The following is a 20,902-nucleotide window of genomic DNA, read 5'->3' as shown; positions in this document are numbered from 1 at the left end:
AGAAACAGAACCAAAAAAAAAAAAAAAAGACATAATACATAGAAGCATATATCTAAAGATAAGAAAACAGAATAAAAACATCCATAAACTAGACCACTTCGGTTGAAGAGCAGATTGCAAGTTCATCGTCTGATTCCTATTAGAAAAGTTTCAAGCACCTGAAATTTAAGAAACATGTCAGTTTAAAAAAGTTAGCAAAAATACAAAACATTATTTTGATTTAGAGCAAAATCAATAGATTTTCAACCTATAGGTAATTTTAGAAAAATTATTGAACTGGTCAACTGTTAGTCCTTAACTACCTACCTCTTATTTGGCTGGACCTTCTTCTCTGTCCACGGACTTCAACATCCATAAAAGCATTTTTGATGTGCTGTAACTCCCTGGTCACATCTCCAATGTTGATTCTCTCATTTGGTGATTCTTTTGAACATGCAAGTCCAATCTCCAGGACCGAAACCAAGCACTTCTGCAGATGAGCGCTGATTTGGTTCCGGTTTTCGAAGTCGATGTTTTCTTCTTCTATGTCAATCTCAACGCTTCCATTGTTCCCATTGTCTCTTCGATCTTCACTAGCTCTCGTTGCGTTTTCTTCTACTTCTGTGGGGAGAAGAGAAGAGTCCACAATTCGCACAAGTCTTTCCGGCAATGCCATCTTAACGAAGTTATGGAGATTGAAATCGTCTTTGAACATTTCATCAGTGGGCCTTCTTCCTGTGAACATCTCCAACACAAGGATCCCATAGCTATAGACATCTCCCTGTTTTGATGGCTCACCACCGGTTGCGTACTCTGCAAGCAAAACATAACAATATAAAATTGGTAAACCTTTTTTGTATTATATACAATGATGTATTAGTTCAGATCATAAAAGATAACACAAGTATTATTATTATTTTGTGTTACTCTCATGACACATTCTTCAAGTAATTATAGTACCAATAATCATGATATTTTATATATAATTAGCCGTGGTAAGTAATTAACAGTGAAATAAAAAAAATAAACCAATGTTATTTACAAAATACAGTTTTCTTACTGCTATACATAATTAACCGTTACAAATTTTTGTATTTCAACTTACAAAATACTATTTTATTAATGCCGTTAAAACTAGCTGTTACAAATTTTTGAATTTGAACTCTCATTAGAATGTAAAAAAGGAAGAAATACACTTAAATGTAATCAATAATTATAAAAAAGTAGCCCACATTCAATTGCTTGTTCTATATTTAATAATGAAATTCCATCAACTTATTTATATTTAGAAAAAAAAAATACAAGAAATGAAAGAGTGGCAAAATTGTTACCTGGAGCAATGTAGCCAATAGTTCCCTTTATTCCAATTGTGCTACTTTGACTTGCGGATAGACCGGTGGTGTTTGAGACCAACCTTGCTAATCCAAAGTCACTAACATGACCAATCATTTCATTGTCGAGAAGGACATTGCTAGGTTTCAAGTCGCAGTGAATAATCGACTGTTCACAATGGTCATGAAGATAGTCTATTGCAGATGCCACATCTATAGCAATATTTAACCTCTGAATTAGGTTCAAACCCATTGATTGGTTATTTCCACCCTCCAACGAATGCAGCCACTTGTCTAGGCTTCCATTAGACATATACTCAAATATTAAAGCCTTGAAGTCGTTGCCCTTGTAATCCATGCTCGAGCAACATGTTAAGATCTTAACAAGATTCCGATGCCGGATATTTCTCAATGCTTTGCATTCATCAATGAAGCTCTTGGAAGCTCCTTTCTGCTGAAGATTGAGGACCTTCACAGCAACTACACTTTCTTCTTGCTCAAGAATTCCTTTATATACAGAGCCGAAGCTTCCTGTTCCGATCAACATGCTTGGAGAGAATCCACTAGTTGCCTGATAGAGCCTTTTGTATGAAACAGTGGAAAGGAAGCTTATTTCTAAGAGTGCAGAAGGCGATTTGCTAACATATTTCCTCCTCCAATAAAAGACAAGCAAAGCTGAAAGCAGAAGGAAAAGAACAACCACTGAAACTATTATGATTTTCAGTTTGAGATCTACTGTCATTCGTTTCTTTGATGCTTTGATGGGACATGGAGGAAGCTGCAATTTCGGTACACCACCACAGAGCTTAGAATTTCTAACAAACGATACAGCACTTGCATTCTGGAATACACCTTTCTTTGGTACTTCTCCCTCTAAATCATTGAAAGAAAGATTCAAATATGTCAAGAAAGGAAGGTTCTGTTAAACCGAGCGGAATTCGTCCAATCAAGTTATTTCGTGAAATATCCAAGGACTGAAGACCTCTTAAAGAAGCCAATGTAGAAGGCATGATACCTTGGAAGGAATTTCCTTGGAGGAGAAGGAATTCGAGAGTTTGACAATCCCCAATTGTTTCTGGAATCTCACTAGTCAGATTGTTTTCCGACAAATCAAGCTGATTTATATTCTTTAGCTTACCCACTTCCATAGGAAGGCTTCCGGTGAATGAGTTCGAAGAAAAGTCAAAATGGATAGGTGAGAGAAGACTTAAAACTCCTTTGGGTATTGCTCCACCTAGGTTGTTGTTTGAAATATCAAGGTATTGCATATTTCGGAGGTTTGCAAAGTTTGGAGGAAGAGTTCCTTCTAACCTGTTATGTCCTAGAAAAAGATCAGATATATGAATGAGGTTTCCTATGGATGAAGGGATCTTTCCAGATAATCTGTTGTGGTCCAAATACAAAACCTGTAAATTTTGCAACTTCCCAAGAGAAGTTGGAATAACACCAGTGAACCGATTATCCCACATGGACAAGATCATTAAGTTTACCAGATTTTCCAACGATGTAGGAATACTTCCAGATATTTGATTGGCTTCAAGAAAAAGCTTAGTGAGTCGGGTTGACAAATTAGCTATAGAGTTGGGTAAAACACCTCCAAAATTGTTCTCACTCAGACCCAATATTTCTAGTTTGCTACAATTTGTTAAAGGTGGAATAAAATCCAAGCTATTAGCTGAATTATTTCCTAAGATATTACGACCTAATCCGAGCCACCGAAGATCCGGAAGATTTCCCAAATTAGTGGGAACTTGTCCGAAAAATTTATTATCCAAACATTCAAATACTTGAAGTTCAGTAGCATTCGGAATAGAACTTGGAATTGTCCCAGAGAATTCATTACCACTAATGAAAAAAATCTGAAGATTAGGTAGTGTGAAGCCGATGTTGGGAGGAAGAATGCCTTTAAAATGATTATCAACGATGGAGAAAGTGTGCATAGACGATACATTGTAAAGAGAGATAGGGATTGCAGCGGAAAGATTATTAACACCTATTGCAAAAAAATTTAACCTTTCCAATCTCCCTAACTCATTGGGAATAGTTCCCACCAGGTTATTGGTTGAAACACCAAATAGACGAAGTGAAGAAATGTTACCTAAGGAAGTTGGGATAACTCCTGTGAGATTGTTTTCAGAAAGACCAAGCTCCACAAGCTTTAGCAAAGAGCCAAGCTCCAAGGGAATCACTCCAGTAAGTTTGTTTTTTCGGAGTCTTAAGATCCTCAGCTTTGAGCAGTGGCTCAAGTTGACCGGAATTTTTCCTTGCAACATGTTGTAACTAAGATTGAGATGTCGCAGCCGACGCAGATGACCGACTTGCGGTGGGATTTCACCGAAGAAACTATTTTCACCAAGGTAAATGAACCTCAAAAAGCTGAGGTTTCCAATGTAAGGTGACATGAGCCCTCTCAAGTTATAGCCATGTAAGTCCAAGGCTGTTATCCTTTGATGTCGTTTGCCACATGAAATTCCAGGCCATTTGCAAAAGTGAACGGAATCGTTCCACGAGCTCATGACTCCATACGGACCGCTGGAAATCATTTCTTTGAATTTGAGCAGAGCAAACCTGTCAGTTTCATTGCCTAATGTATTGGCAACGGTGCCTGTCTGTTGTAATAAGCTCACAAAATAGAGAAGAATCACATGAAGGAACAAAGACCAAAAAGCAAATGAACTAGTGAGGTTCTCAAGTTTCATTTTCGTGGTGGGGAATTTTGTGCAATATCCAGTTAAAGGCAGAGAGGTTTCAACAGAGGGTTTAGTTTTTATCATTACTTTTTTCTCCAAAATCAAAAGGACAACTATTTATTATTATTATTATTTTTACAAGTCTTTGCACGCGTCTGTGCGTTGGAGAGATCATATAAGAAGTTATTGGTGTCAAATTAAGCAAAATCACATTCAGAGGGCAAAGACTGGGGAATTATAGTGGCGAAGTCACTTTAGTCTCAGTGGGCATACCACTGATAGTTTTACTAAGGTTAAAAATTTTCACTAGTTGTCATATTTGCCGTGTTTGAAAATTTGGTACAAGCCATGGATGGTGTTTGTCGATCCGATTTTGACACTTGTGTACACGTTTTTGCAGTCAAGGCACGTCTTCTAGCTCATAACAGTTCCATAGAAGCCATGTTTGTTCTAAATTACTTCCATGCCCACAGTGGACATAGTGATTCTCGAGGCTCGAGATCCGAAAATTGAATTTTTGTCGATCGGGTTGGTGTGTCGATATTGAAGTAGTAGAGAAGAAAACAGATTTGCAAATGAAACACTCACAGATTGTATATCTTGTCTGTTAGATCAAGGCCTAAAGAATGCACATTTATGTTTCTTTGCTCAAACAAATGGCCAGTGCACCTTTTGGCGACTTTGCAAAGTCATGGAAAGAATTAATGTCACCAAGAATGTGTCCCTCCCATTTGTATAGAAAGCACTATTGAAGCTTAATTGGAAACGGGCTTTTTGAACTTTCTCTTAAGATTGGAGTTAATTCTCTTCGGTTATTCTTGTTCTTGTATATTTTGATGTAAATTGTACATAGTTATTCACATACCAATTGAAAATTTTAATTCTCATTGCTGTTCGAAAAATAATAAAATGCTTTTGTTTTTGTAGAATGTGAATATAACTCATTATATTTATACCTCTCCTACATTCTAAGAAAAATGTAATCTTAATAACTTATTTATCCTAAAAATACTTTGTACAAATAAAAAAAGAAAATATTATTTGTTTAAATTTAGTCGTTTATTTGGTTTTTTTGTTTTCCTTGATGATGTTGTAATGATTGAGAAAATCCTAGAACTAAATAATATAATTTACATATTTAAATCAAGGATTCTCTCAGAAAATATCATGTTTGATTTCGTAAATAAATGATTTATGAAATTAATATTAATATTTTAAAATTCCATAGTAAATTTTAAGTTAAATTCACTTTTCGTGATCAAGCAGTTCGGTTAATAATTCTCACCGCGTTTAAGGCGGAAAGAATTTTAATCCGAAAATAACTTGAGAATTTTAATTGGAAGAATTTCTAACTATATTACAGTGTTAGCAGTGTACTAAGAAACATTCTAACACTCAAGCAGTCCTTAATTGCCAAATTAGTTCAACCAGATTTACGCTAATAGCATTTTTGATAAAAAAAAAAATGTTATCCGATCTCGGGAATTGACATTGTTAGTAATTATTTAATTTTTGAGGTAAAATATAGAAAAATCAAGTTAAGATTTTAATTAGTCTAAAAACAATTTTTAGACTTGAAACAGTCCGATTGTTTACACGATTTAGATTCAAAATGAGCATTAAATTACTTGGAGATTAACCTCAGACTGTAAGCAGTAGAATAATTTATGTCAGCTAAGCTAATTACCTCTAATCAGTATAAATTTTATCTATTTGGAGGGAGTCTTTGAGGATAAGATCAAGAGACGAGATCTGCCATCGATTTTATGTGTTAGGTGTTGTAATTATGGAGATACTTTCTCTCTCTCACTTCCCTCACGTTCACTCTCTCTCTCTCTCTCTCTCTCTCTCTCTCTCTCTCTCTCTCTCTATTTTCTCCTCCATTCACGGCCAAAACACCAATGAAGATTCGGGTGTCTATTTTCGACACCTCCCACACCAATGGAAAGCTCTTGTCGAGCTGAGCTCTCTCTCTCTCTCTCTCTATTTTCTTCTCCATTCACGGCCAAAACACTCCGATGAAGATTCAGGTGTCTATTTTCGACACCCCCCAGACCAATGGAAAGCTCTTGTTGAGCTGAGCTCGGAATGGTGTCATGCGGCCGCCAACTCTTCTGCATGAAGCTGCAATCGCCGGCAGAAGTTCTGAAAATACTCATTTGTTCCCGTCATGATATCCGACCTCCGATCAAGGTGATTCCGGTCTCTGTGGACTCATACCCATCCGGTATTTTCACTCCATTCTCGTCGGAGCGCCGTCATCGGAGCCGCGAACTTTGAGGAATTTAAGTCTAAAAATATATTAAGTATGTTTAAGTTGACGGCCACGTAGGAGGGTCATCAAAGATGTCATATTTTGTCATTGTCCTTCTTGAACGTCATTTGGGTATTGCTCCACCTAGGTTGTTGTTTGAAATATCAAGGTATTGCAGATTTTGGAGGTTTGCAAAGTTTGGAGGAAGAGTTCCTTCTAACCTGTTATGTCCTAGAAAAAGATCAGATATATGAATGAGGTTTCCTATGGATAAAGGGATCTTTCCAGATAATCTGTTTTGATGCAAATACAGACCCGGCAAATTTTGCAACTTCCCAAGAGAAGTTGGAATAACACCAGTGAACCGATTATCCACACGGACAAGATCATTAAGGAGACGTTTGGTTCATGGATTAGAATCATAAGATTAGAACCATTTTCGATTTACGTGTATTTTTTGTGAGAGAAAATACTGTAGCGAATTATGAACTATGATTCGAATCGGAGTATAAATCTCCCAACCAAACAACCCCTAAGTTTACCAGATTTTCCAACGATGTAGGAATACTTCCAGATATTTGATTGGCTTCAAGAAAAAGCTTAGTGAGCCGGGTTGACAAATTAGCTATGGAGTTGGGTAAAACACCTCCAAAATTGTTCAAACCTAAACCCAATACTTCCAGTTTGCTACAATTTGTTAAAGACGGAATAAAATCCAAGCTATTAGTTGAATTGTTTCCTGAAATATTTTCATCTAACCCAGACCACCGAAGATCCGGAAGATTTCCTAAATTAGCAGGAACGTGTCCGAAAAACTGAATCCCAGCGATATCAAATGATTTGAGAAAACGCGCGTAGATGATATATTGTAAATAGAAAGGGGAATTTCCCCAGACAGATTATTGACTCCTATTGCAAAGATAATCAACTTTTTCAATCTGCCTAACTCATGGGGAATTGTTCCCACCAGGTTATTGCCTACAACTGAAAATTGACGAAGTGAGGAGATGTTACCGAAGGAACTTGGGATGACCCCTGTGAGATTGTTATTTTCAAGAATAAGCTGCACAAGCTTCACGAGAGATCCAAGCTCCAAAGGAATCACTCCAGTAAGTTTGTTTCTTTCAAGTTTTAAGATCCTCAGCTTTGAGCAGTAGCTCAAGTTGACTGGAATTTTTCCTTCCAACATGTTGCGCCTCAGATTGAGATGTTGCAGCCGACGCAAATGACCGACTTGCGGTGAGATAAAAGGCTCGATTATCTTATTCCACGCTTATAACAGCTGCCACCAATTCCCAATAGTTACGAATCCTTAGAGCCACCAACGACCTCCTTATCGAGCTCTTCAGACCTTTTTCAAACTTAAGACTCTTCAGGTATTCAGACTCCATCAAAGATAGTGCAAATCAGAATAAGTCATTAAACTTAGTCTCACATTCCCTCACCGACATTTCACGGAAGAAGCTATTATTTGTTAGGTCAATGAACCTCAAAAAACTGAGGTTTCCAACGTATGGTGACATGAGCCCTCTCAAGTTATAGCCTTGTAAGTCCAAGGCTGTTATCCTTTGATGTCGTCTGCCGCATGAAATTCCAGGCCATTTGCGAAAGTGAACGGAATCGTTCCATGAGCTCATGACTCCAAACGGATCGTTGGAAATCATTTCTTTGAATTTGAGCCGAGCAAACCTGTCAGTTTCATTGCCTAATGCATTGGCAACGGTGCTTGTAGGTTGTGATATGCTCGCAAAATAGAGAAGAATCACACGAAGGAACAAAGACCAGAAAGCAAATGAACTAGAAGGGTTCTCAAGCTTCATTTTGGTGGTGGGCAAATTTGTGCAATGTCCAGTTGAAGGCGGAGAGTTTTGACTAGAGGGGTTTGTCAATTAATTGTTTTTTTTTTTTTTTTTTTTTAAATCAATACGTTTCTCCAAAATTAGAAGATCAAGGCCGTGTTTGGAATTGATCTCGTTTTTATTTTTCACATTTTTTGAGAAAGAAAAAATAAAAACGTTTTCAAAACGGCGTTTGGCGCAATAAAGACAAAAACGGAAATGAAAACGATTTTTTAGTTTAGTGTAAAATGAGAGAGAAATGAAAAACGACTTTTAATCATTTTTTATTTTTTATTTTTATTTTTTATTCTCTTGAGTAGAGAGAGAAAGATAGACATTAATAAGTTTTATTATACTGAAAATAATTTCTTGATAAAACTACTAAACACATTTTTAATAATGATTTCTGTCTGAGATTGAAAACATTTTCATTTTCATTTTCATACAAAAAATAAAATCATTTTAGAACGAGTTCCAAACGCGCCCCAACTTTTTTTTTTGGCAAGTCTTCACACCGGTGTATATGTTGGAGAGAAGTCGAAGTAAACTCAAGATATATATGGGCCACCCTGTTAATGGTGTCAAAATACAAGACCAATTTTTTTACTACAATAAAAAGTTCTCACATAAAATCACATCTTGACTCGAATTAAAAATTTAAATCAGCGAATTAAACGGGCTCTAAATAGTTCGCAGTGAAATATGATACGCCCCCATTAAGTCATAAAGCTAGCTTTATAAGTTCTAAGAACTAGAATTCTCCTATAAAAAAAATATATTTTTTTATTTTGTCTTTGTGTAATTGCTCGCTTATTGCTTACTAGTTATTGTTAAGAATGACAAAACGTCTTCGTTTTCCATGTGAATTGGTGAGAAGGCAGACATTCACATTGCTTTCAAGATTACTCATACATATATATATATATATATATATATATATATATATATATATATATCTTGGTATTCTGTTACGTTCTCACCTAATATATTGTTGATGATTAATAATAAGGCAGAAACTAATCCGGGTTTAAATGCAGCCTGTCATATTTATTAGTATTACCAAGTATATTTCTCTCCCATTGCATTGAAGCTTGGACACAATTTCATTCGAGATTCGAATTATTTCTGTTGGGTCATGCTTGTTCTTGTATCTTTTCGTATCAACATTATCTAGTTTTTGCTTTCCCTTCCACTCATGATGTCGTATCCTGGGTAATTTTCATTCACGAGTCATTGTCGTATTTCGGGTTCTTGTCATATTTTCCCATGTTGTCCTTTAAATGACACAACTGTGTTGTTCCTCAAAATTGTTTATATCATTCTCTAGTCGTTTTTCTAACGGATTAATTTGCTGTCGCATACTCGCATTTTCAGTACATGTATTTTCATGTTTTCCCCCCTTAAAGTGTAGTTTTTCAAGTTTGCTTCGTTTTTCACTTTTTCTCTTCATTGTTGTTTCTGAGATCTTTTTTTTCTTTTCAATATTTTCTTTTCAATTAATGTCGACTAAGAAGTGAGAAGCGTGGATGAAAATGTCCACGACATCGTCAACATTTTCACGATATTATTCATATTTTAAAGTCTTGACGTGAATATAAGGGGAAAAGATATTCTTCCTAACGTGTACACAAAATATCTGTAATGTCTAAAAAAATCTGAAAAATCCGTGAATATCTGTAAATATTTAGGATATTTTTGAAAATATCCACAAAATGTCCAAAAACCTTAGAAAATTTGTTTTAATGAAAATCAATTTTGTAGCACATTTTTTTCATTGTTTAAGCAAATATTAAGATTAAATTATTTTAAAAAAAATTTTACTTTTCAAATAAACCATTTATAAAAAGATGTGGTGTGACTCAATTGAGTCAAAACTGATGAGGATTCTATAGCCTTAAGTTTTGATCCCATGAGCTTAGAAATAGAATAAAGTTCATATGGCTATCCATACAGTTCTCACATGAGATCTACTTCAAAAGTACAAAACTAAGATGGTTTTTGTATGATATAGTAGTGTATCCTCCACCACGATCAATGTTGAATTCTAATTACACATCCCTGAAGACTAGTCATCAAGTTCGAGAAACTAACAATATCTAATTTATGAGTTAATAATGGGAGATCAAGAAATATACATGTGGCACATCAACAACAACATCTAGAATTATTTAAGGATAATATCTTGGCAAATGTATTGTTTAGATTAATATTAGAACCTACCTAATGCTTTCTAACCTGCTAGAAACTCGTTTTGGTACTGAAAGCACTTTAAGTCCATATGTACTCTATTATGTTTGGTAGTTAATTTCTATGTACGTAGTATATTGAATTATTGTGCCTTATTTATAATAAGTATGTAAAATTATATTTATCATAATCCATATATAATTATGATAATTTCCTATTGTACTATTCAACATAACTCTCATATTCTAATAAAAAATATATTATTTTTGTTATTAAAGTAGTTTAAATTAGGTAATATTGATTTTTTTAATATTTTGTACAGTTTTAATAAAAAAAATTTAAAATTTTTTCAAGATATCCAAAGAATATATGTCGATATTATTCACAAATTAAAACCTCAACAACCCTATCGATACCCACATTTTCATCCATGGTGAGAACTGAGAAGTGACCCATACTATAATCTCGTGAAAGACCCAATCGACCTTCAAAAATGGTATTTCTACCTGAAACCGAGTCACCGACACTGGTGGGTGGGTAATTGTAGAGAATACCTAGAGGCGCAGGACAACTATCTAAGGAACTTTGATTTTACCCCCTAATTTTGTTTATGTCATTGTTGGTATTTATTTTACGACTTTATCTAGTTTTTTTTGTCCTTCTCCTTTTCTTCTTGTACCAATATTTCTTCAACTTTAATTGTTTAGAAAATTACTCTTTCGACTTTTAATCATGTCAATTTATCCCTTAAATTTTAAAATTTATTGTAATAACAGTGAAATTTACAATCAATTAAATTTTATAAGGTATTTTCCACATGAATATTTAATGAGGTTAATTTTGATCTTTTTACATCGAATTGGTCCTCATATACACATCACGATTTAAAAAAATTTTGAAATTAAAAGTTAACTATTTTAAAAGAAAAATTAGGATCTGCCCAATTTTAAAAAATGTGCATATAGAGATCAATTTGTTGCTAAGAGGACATAATAAACCTCATTAGATATTTATGTGGAAGAATCTGTCCAAAATTTTTAACTTTATTTTTAGTTTGACTAACATTATAATGAAGTTTATAGTTTACGGAGTAAATTGCTGAGAATTAAAGTTGAGGGACCAATTTTCTTGTCCTTCTCCTTTTCTTGTCGTTGTGTTTAATGTTGCGTTACATGTTTAGGTCCTTCGTAGATATTTATATATTCCTAGTAATGTCGTTTTCTCCCCTTTTTTTCCTTCAAAGTTGTTCTGTCGACTTTATCTCGTTTACTATAATAGACTTTCTGGAGTCGTGTTTGCCTTTGCTGTCGTTTTCATAATGATCTAGTTTTCCATTGTTGTCGTTTTTCTTTGGAGAGTCAGAATCATGTAAGTTTGTAACAAACAATTTACCATATGATGTGATCATCTATCAACGCAGCCCGACATAACTCAGAAGGAAATAACAGTAGATACGCTGCGACCATATCGTGGCACACTCTGATTCGAAAACGTAACCAAATATTGCTGGTCTGTCGTTTCATCGTATAATTCCCCACACAGGGCCACTTCCTCTTGGCCCGGATTCTTCCCTTCCCAAGCTCTAACCCTGTGTTTTGAGCTTTTCCGATCCTTTTCTCTGGTAAGCCCAATATTTCTCTGATATTAGTTTTCTGCGATCGATTTCGATTTTCCCATTTCGGAATTTACTTTTCTTTTATTTGGAATTTTTGCACGAATTTATGCTTAATGTGTGTCGAAATTCAATTTCTTTGACTCATATATCAAACCCTAATTTTCTCTGAACTAGATCTCAATAGGGTATTAAGGATCGCGAAAGTTTCAATTCTTTTCGGAAAGATTGCGAAATTGTTTTGGGAGTTTGGGTTTGAGGAATCGTTTGGTTAGGTTTCCATTAATGTAGGGTGGTGAGGACCAAGCTTGAATTGCTTGTCAAACCCTAATTTGCTCTGGACAAGGAGATCTTCAGGATTGTGAATGTTACAAATTTTTGTTGGAAAGTTGGGATATTGTTTTGCGAGTTTGAGATTAAGGAATTGTTGGCTAGGTTTCCATTAATGGAGGGAAATAAGGACGAAGCCCTTAGATGTGTTTGCATTGCTGAAGAAGCAATTGGATCGGGTAACAAAGAACGTGCCTTGAAGTTTATCAAAATTGCTCAGCGCCTTAATCGGGATTTGCCTGTTGATGAACTTTTGGCTAAATGTGATAAGCTTGATTCTGAGTCTCCTTTACAGTCAACCAGGAAAAGTGGTAATGAGATTGGGGATGAGCCTGGTCCTTCAAAAAATGACGAGGGAGTGAATGGGGAGCGAAGTTATAATGAAGAACGTGTTCAATTGATTAAGCAGATTAGGAGGAACAAAGACTATTATGAGGTTCTTGGTCTGGAGAGGACTTGCTCAGTTGAGGAAATTCGGAAGGCTTATAGGAAATTGTCGTTGAAAGTTCATCCGGACAAGAACAAGGCGCCCGGGTCAGAGGAGGCATTTAAGAAGGTGAGCAAGGCCTTCAAGTGCTTGAGTGATGTAGAGTCTAGGAAACAGTACGATCAAACCGGATTGGTGGACGAGTTTGAGTACAACCAGCAGCACAATGTCAGGAGGCGGAGGAGGCGAACTGGGCACGACTTTTTTGATGATGATTTTGATCCTGATGAGATATTCAGGGCCTTTTTTGGCCAGGGTGACTTGTTTCGAGCGGGTCATGTTTATAGAGCCCGAGGAATGGGTGGTCAGCCGAGGGAGGAGTTTAATGGAGCAGGACTTAATTTCATGCTTCTTCTTCAATTGTTACCGTTCTTGATCATAATATTGCTTGCATATATGCCTTTTTCGGAGCCCGACTATTCACTGCATAAGAATTACGCCTACCAGGTTCCCAAGACAACTGAGAAATATGGGGTCGAATTTTACGTTAAGTCGGCAGCGTTTGATAAGCAGTATCCTCTTGGAAGTCCTGCTCGAGCAGATATCGAGGACAATGTGATCAGGGACTACAGAACTATGCTTTTGCGCTACTGTCAGGTAGAGCTCCAGAGAAGGCATTGGAATAAGAATATGCCTACTCCTCATTGCAATAAGCTACATAATCTTGGATTAGCGTGAAGGTAAGTTATTATGTTCTTACTGTTAAACAGAGAATCACGTCTGGCTTTGTTTTATCATCATAACAAACATTTCTTTATTGTCGTAAATTTTGGTAACATTCTAGAACTTGTTATGGTTTAAATAGCTCGTTTTCAATTTTATTGATGGATTTTTATGCTATAATGTTTAACTGCAATCAGCTTTCTGCTGTGCGATATTGAATTAGTAACTTGAAACTGTGTGGTTGTTGCCAGCCAAGGATTCAATGTTTTCCTTCAAGGTTTCTTTCTTCACTTATGCGTAGTAGCTTTGTTTTCTCAGCTCTGAAGATAGGATTTATGTTTATGAAGCATCAAAGTTTTTTATTCTCCACGCGTCTCTATTTAGAGCTATAAAATGCATTATTATCGTTGAATTCCTAGTTGTTGACAATAGTTCTGAGCTACCATTCTCAAACACGATCCTTCGTTCAACCTTGCACCAATTTTACATTATCTTGGTTTGTTGGTTTAGATGAAATATTTCCTTGGCTACTATTCTCAAACATGATCCATCTTTGAATCTTGCATCAGATTTACATCATCTTGATTCTTGGTTTGTTGATTTAGATGAAATGTTGTTTTGCTTGTCTCTTTGAAGCGGATTTTTCTCTTCACTGTTGTTAAGAGGATTCTAATCTGGATTGTCTCTCTCATTTTAGCTTGATGGTAATATGTGCAAATTTTAGCAATTGATTAACACACAATTCCCCCATCACAAACAAAAACAGGAACCGCAGTAATGCTAGGATGTGGTGTCCTTTCTATGACAACATGATGATGAACCGGGACTCAAAGTAATAGCTGATCGAGAAAAGGCAATCGCGGGCATGAGTTCCACTTTTTTGACTCGGGATTTTCCACTTCTCCAAGCTGACATTTTTCCATGCAGACCGTTCAATTGTGATCCAAGATGGGGTTGGTAAAGATGGTTTTCCTCACCTTACCACTTGCTTTGTGAATGTGGTGAAATGTGAAGATGTACTCGGGGAACACCTGGTGGAGCTATTGTCGGAATGGAATATAGCATAAGTTGAACAATCTGAATTTGATGTGTCATGCAGATTCTCTCCTCTCTTATCATTTTTATATTAGATCACGCAGCCTCAATTCTTCATTTTTATTGTATTTGCTTAATGTGGTAGGCAGCTTGTATGAAAGTTGTTTATGGTGCCAAGGTATACTTGTGCTTGTTTGTCAGGAATTTCTCCATTCGGTTTCCCTGTAAAGATTATGATCTTGAGTATTGTCCTTTTGATTTTGCTAGTTTCCCCTGTGCCCTTGCGCTTACCTTTTCTGTACGCTTACCATTTGGGCTGCATGTACTCGCTGAGTGGAGCCCAGACGTCTGACGTCTAACGTCAATGGGCTGAAAAAAGAAGCCCACTTTTGAATGGCCTAGCCCAAAATTAAGAGCCACTGCCTTTTGGGTCAATTAGGAAAACACCACAAAATAGTGCATTCAGTTACCACTTCAGTAGACAAGTTTGAAACGTATAATTGAGGTGAGCCCGAATAGAAATTTCGGGCCGTCCAGCCCAGCCTTAAATGAGAAAGGACGGCTCGGCTCAGAATTTTATAAGATATTTTTGAAAAAAATCTTTAAAAAGAGAGCGTTTGGATCGGTCTGAATAAACTTTTTAAGGAGCGTTTGATAGATAAATTTAGAATCATAATTTTAAATTATAATTTAAAATTAATATTTAGTTTGTATGATTTTAAATCATAATTTAAAATTTAATGTTATGTTTTAAACTAGAATCACTCATGATTCTAAAATCACTCATTTTTAATTTAAGGTGATTCAAACCTCTAATTTTGAATCAGTTTCAGAATCATGATTTGAACTTAAAATCATGAATTATGGTTTTAATTGTAGAATTATGATTAAAATCACTCTGATTTGAATCATCGTAACAAACGAACCCCTAAGCTCAAAATTTTGGTCAAACCAGGCATGTGCCTAAGTCTTGGGTCAATCCATTTAACTAGTTCAAACATACAGCTCTACTTTTAATGAATAAAAAGACAATTTTATCTCAAACAACCAGCTATAGTTAATCACTAATCAATTAGAACTAATTACTGATTAATTAGAGTTGATACTGAAGGTTGGAAATTTTAAATATAAATGAAGGGTAATATAACTTTATACTACTTGAAAGTTGAAAGTGGATTTGAGTAAGGAAATTAAACAAAATGTTAGAAATCAATAACCACCTCTTAGAAATGGTATATAGTCAAATTAGCTGTTGCGGTTTGTTCTCTTTTCTTTTCTTTTCCTTCTGTTTTTGTTGCGAGGAATTTAGCTATAAATATTTTCCCTTCGGATCCATAACCCAGATTTTACTCCTGGAAATAATTCACACATCTCACATGTTCTTGTCGGTTCGCTGCATTTGGCATCTGCATTGTTTCTAGAGATTAGAAAGAAAGTCAAGTCACTTGCGCATATGTCAGCTCCTGAACTCCAAATATTTAAAAAAAAAAAAAAACCCTTTTAATCACCCAATTAAATAAACAAAACCCAGATTGGGATTTGAACATATTATTAATGGGAAAAAAAAATCACCATTTTTTTAATCTGCATCCCGCAACTGTTCACCACCATTCACATGTTATCGTTACACAATAAATAGGTGAAAACCTGTTTAGTTTGCTAATTCCTATACAATTTTTACCATATAAATATAGAATTATTTATAAGATAAATAAATTATCTTCCTTTCCTGTAAATTACATGCTACATTATTAAAAGAAGGTAAAAGAGTTCTAAACGTGATGAAAAGACGTGCAAGCATGATGAAAGGCCAGAACCATGGAACGTCTCAAAAAGTAAAAAGAAAAAGAAAATGAGAAAAAGACAAAAAGAAAAGAAAAAAAGTTCAAAGAGCCAAATTCCTCAGGAAAAAAAGAAAAAGAAAAGATCTGGCTCCTCAGGCTCCAACCATGCAAGGACACCGGACTCCTCCGTCGGCCCTCAACAACGCTTCCACTATTTTTCAAAAAAATAGAAAAAAGTGAGCAAAACGCTCCAAGGGCAATTCTGGAATTTAAGCTCACATATTTCATTGAGTTCAGAAGTTCAGAACCCAGAGTTCAGCGCAGTAGCGTGACGCGTCATTACATATTCCCACCGAAATGACATTTTTGACCTGGGTAATCTACATTAATTACAAAATCCACCCCACTCCATCCTTCCAACGTACAATGCTAAGGAAAAGAAAAAAAGAACTCCAAAAGGAACTAGTACAAACAAACAAAGAGATTAAAAAAAAACATAGATCGGGTGAAAACGCAGCGTTTAGACTCAGTCGCCGGAGTCGTCGTCGCCGCCGAAGATGGAGACGCGGTTGTAAAGGAGGAAGAGGAGGAGGATGAGGAAGAGTGCGACGCCGAGGGATGAGCCGGAGATGCGGTGGATGGAGTCGGGCTCGCCGGTGGAGAAAATGGCGGCGACGAAGGATCCGCGTTCGGAGGAGAGGAACTGGATCGTAAGCAGGAGGCCGATCGGGAGGAGGAGGAGGCCGACGGGGCTGAGGAGCTCCGATATCGCCTCCGTGACGGCCTCGCCTCGGTCTCCCAGCAGGAACGGCACCAGCACCACTATCGCCACAACCACCGCCAGCAGGACTCCGTGGGGCGCTCCGCCGTGACGCTCTTGCTCTATCATATCTGGAGAGTTTTGGTTTTCGGTTTTTGAATGTGTTTGTGTGCGTGTTTTGACTCCCTTCTCAGTTCTGAGTCTTTTTTGCGCGTATAGTACTAGTAGACAGTAGTGCTCTCTCTCTCTCTCTCTCTCTCTCTCTCTCTCTCTCTCTCTCTAGTTTAGAAATTCACGTGTAATATTATGTAGTGTTTAATTGTCTTCAAATTAATTTTTTTTAAGAGTTTTACATTTGGATTTGTTTTCAGTTAATTAAGAAAAAAATATTGACACTGGGTATTGCTTTTGATAGAAAGATAATGGTGTTGTCAGATATTGGGATATATGAACAGGTTTTCAATAAAAATGAATTTCAATTACCTTAGGATAGTATATAAAACGTCATCGTTAAATATTGTAAAGAATGATTTTTTTTTTTAATCCTACCTTTAACCCTTGAAGGTCACAAAAGTTGATTCTCTTCTTGATCATTAATAGATATTCACTAGCATCTTGTTTGATTTAGAGTTTCATACCCGATTCGAATTATGATTCATGATTTATTATAGTATTTTTTTTTATAAAAAATATACATAAATTAAAAATAATTATAATCTCATAATTCTAATTCATAACTTAAACGTCACGTAAGAATATTGTAAAATTATGTGGGATCTACATATAATATATGGGGGCCAGCAATAAACGCGTAAACTGTTGCATGGGAATGCGAACTATGAAGTACGAACAAAGGTTAATAAATCTCATGCAGTTCCTTGTATATATGCTTTAATATAGTGAGAACACAGACGTATTTTTTTTTAGCATTTTGTGACTCAAGTGTTGAAATGGCATTTCTCTGTTTCTCCGTGCAATTAATTGTGTTTCTTTTGTTTTTTTTACAACAAATAATTATGTTTTGGATCCTTGCGAGATATGATATTAAAGAAAATATCATTCAATCTATATAATAGCTGTGCTTAATTAATTAGATTACCTACAATAAGAGACTGGACCGAGAGATATATAAAAGGCTCGATCTATCATTTATATATGTTAAAGTTGTGCAAGATTCGTTTTGTAGAAAAAAAAAAAAAAAGTAATATGTTTTTGGAGTAGTTTTTTTATAATTATATTCGAATATCTAGTCCTTCATTTACAAATATTTGCTATAGTACTAACTAATTATGTAACTCTTTGAGAAGAAATAAATGGAAGTTTAATTCACTAATAGTAATAGTAAACCGTAATGGAATAGTTTATGATTGAATTGATATTCACTATTAATAGAAATATTAGAGTAGTTGATGATTTTATCTTTTAAAGTACGTGCGTAGCGAAGTAGATGGCCAAAAAAGCTGGATTTTGTATTTAAAAATAGTGCTTAGTGGCCGATCTAACTCAACTATAAATTGGACTTTCCAATTCTATTAATATCCTCGAAATAGGTGGGCCAATTTGGATTAGGACAGTATTTGATATTATGGGCTTATTTGGTTCAATAACTTAAATCGTAGAGATTTAGGGTCCGTTTAGTTCGTTGATTTGAGTTTTTAATTCGAGTTGAGATGTGATTTTATGTGAGAACTTTTTACTGTAGTAAAAAAGTTAGATGTGACTGTTTCTGAGAGCTTTTTACTGTAGCAAAACTCGAATCAGTGAAATGAACGGGGCCTTAGACTTTTTTTGTTTTTGTTAGAACTGTAGAATTTGAATTGTAGTGATTTTAATTGTGATTCGAATCGGTATTTGAATATGTAAATATATTGTAATTTGAATTGGAAATAAAATTCAAACTATGTTTGAATAAAGTGTTAAAAACTGTCATTAGAGTTTTGTAATAAATATTATAAAACCTCATTGTAAATAACATTAAAAAATATGCAATATGGGTAGAAATTTGTTCATTTTTTCATTATGAACACATTAAAAAAATTATCTCAATTGGAATTAAAACGAAAAAATTATAACATTTTTAAAATTGAAATTGAAGAGAGAGAAAAAGTAGAATTTAGAATCGGTGAACTGTTAACAACAATTCGGATCGTTAAAATTTAAGGAGGGATGTGAATTCTAAAAAATAAAGGTCTGAACCATTGTTAATGGTTTGAATTATCCTTTAATTTTCCTATCCTAAACACCAATTTAAATCCTGAATAAAAGTTTAAATCATAACCAACCGTTTGAGTTGTTGAAAAAACAAGGCATATAAGACTAGGATTTAGAGGGAGCAGGTTTTAAAAACTTCATCAATTAAGCTTTAAAAACTTTTTTGGACCACTTTATTAAACCCCTACTCCTATCATAGTTTAGTGGAATTTAATAATTTTTTTCCACCTTCCCAAAAACAAAACCTCTTTAATTACCTTTGGAGGAGAAATATTAGTAAATATAAATAAAATTTGATTTGTTTTGCTAGTTGAGCTTTCAATTCGAATTGAAAAGTGAATTTATGTGAGAAAAATATTATAGTCTAAAAAGTTAAATGTGAATTTTTATGAGAGAAAATACAGTAGTAAAAATTTGAGTTGTGATTCGAACTAAAAATACAAACGAGGCCGATGTGATAAAATTTGTTTTTGACCCTAAAATTACATCAAAATTATATAAAATTAAAATAACATCATAATTTAAAAGAATTCTATAAAGTTTGATGATTCAAAATTATACTATTCGGATTTTCTGATAATGTAAATTCTTTCTACCCTGTCTACAATAGAATTCTCCCATACCTAAAAGTGAAAAAGGAGCCGAAGGCAAGAATTGGCTATTCTTTCGGTGCATCAATTTATTGGGTGGCTATAATATTATTCAACATGGCAAATGAAGGAAGATTTTTGACTTTTAGGTTTGCGTGTGGGAGACTGTCTGCTTCGCCGGACCAGCAGAGCCAGGAAGTTTCTTTGCAAGGAATCAGAAGCTCTTCCTCTATATTTTTTTTTTCTTTTTTTTAAAAATAAAAATAAAAACCATTTTCTTGTGATAAAAAACAACAAGATAAATTTTGATTTTTTTGATTTTTTTTATTTTGTGGATTAGCTGTACGTATTATATATGCATAGGGAAGTTATGCTTATAGGCTTGCATTTCATAATTGTATGGTAATCCAAATAACTTGCCATTTATGTAAAAAGTTTACAACATCGTTAATAAGTAACCGTTTAAAGCTTTTGTCATGTCGTAGTTTCGTTTGGTTCACGAGTTTAAATTAGTTTAAACTTTTTTGTTTATTAAACTATGTTATTTTAAAAAATAACATAGTTTAAGCTTTGAATATAAAATTTAAGGGGAGTTGAGTTTAGAAATTTATTCTTTTTTTATTACAGTATTTTTTTGATAGTTTAAATATCACATCGTAAATTTAAACCAATTTCTATCTTTTCAAACCAACCACTAGTTTGAACTAATTAATATTTAAATCATTTAACATATGAACCAAAAACTAATAAACTAATCATATATATTATGTGTACATATATATATATATATATACACACACCACCTCAGCCAAGTCTGATATAATTTACCGACGATGAAAGGGTCAAGATCGTGAATAGATCACCACTGTTTCTGCTTGGCCAAGATGATGGGAATAGATGGAATTATGGAAATCCGCGAGCACTGTTCTGGTCGATGGAAATTCCCAAACTGCTTGCTTTGCAAAAACAACAATGCAACTACAACTATTCAAACAACGTCAAAAGAAAACAACAATAATTTAATAGCAGGAAAAAAAAACTTCAAAACGACAAAAACTAAGAGCTAACATCTTCAGGAAACGACAACAAATAAATCAAAAAATAAAAAACGACTCACCAATGAAAACGACATCAGTATATAATTCAATTAT

General features: G+C 34.7%; 3 protein-coding genes across 3 annotated transcripts; 1 reads left to right on the top strand and 2 right to left on the bottom strand.

Annotated features, from left to right (window-relative positions):
* Window positions 1-91: 91 nt before the first annotated feature.
* On the bottom strand, window positions 92-4,009 carry LOC21411130 (putative receptor-like protein kinase At3g47110). The gene is made up of 5 exons (XM_024166891.1): window positions 3,447-4,009; window positions 2,293-3,233; window positions 1,311-2,183; window positions 307-792; window positions 92-158 (listed from the first exon to the last, which is right to left on the bottom strand). The coding sequence occupies exons 1-5, from the start codon at window positions 4,007-4,009 to the stop codon at window positions 151-153; spliced, it is 2,871 nt and encodes a 956-aa protein (XP_024022659.1). The 3' UTR covers window positions 92-150.
* A 7,811-nt stretch (window positions 4,010-11,820) lies between these two features.
* Window positions 11,821-14,606, top strand: LOC21406269 (chaperone protein dnaJ 49). The gene is made up of 3 exons (XM_024166860.1): window positions 11,821-11,900; window positions 12,069-13,388; window positions 14,138-14,606. The coding sequence occupies exon 2, from the start codon at window positions 12,337-12,339 to the stop codon at window positions 13,384-13,386; it is 1,050 nt and encodes a 349-aa protein (XP_024022628.1). The 5' UTR covers window positions 11,821-11,900; window positions 12,069-12,336; the 3' UTR covers window positions 13,387-13,388; window positions 14,138-14,606.
* Window positions 14,607-16,105: 1,499 nt separating this feature from the next.
* Window positions 16,106-17,208, bottom strand: LOC21406268. Its single transcript, XM_024166879.1, has one exon. The coding sequence runs from the start codon at window positions 17,077-17,079 to the stop codon at window positions 16,717-16,719; it is 363 nt and encodes a 120-aa protein (XP_024022647.1). The 5' UTR covers window positions 17,080-17,208; the 3' UTR covers window positions 16,106-16,716.
* Window positions 17,209-20,902: the final 3,694 nt, after the last annotated feature.

The sequence above is a fragment of the Morus notabilis genome, unplaced genomic scaffold (genome assembly GCF_000414095.1).
Source record: "Morus notabilis unplaced genomic scaffold, ASM41409v2 Scaffold156, whole genome shotgun sequence".
NCBI classification, from domain to species: Eukaryota; Viridiplantae; Streptophyta; class Magnoliopsida; order Rosales; family Moraceae; genus Morus; species Morus notabilis.
Note: the sequence above shows the minus strand (reverse complement) of the source record. Positions and strands in the feature narration are given on the sequence as shown.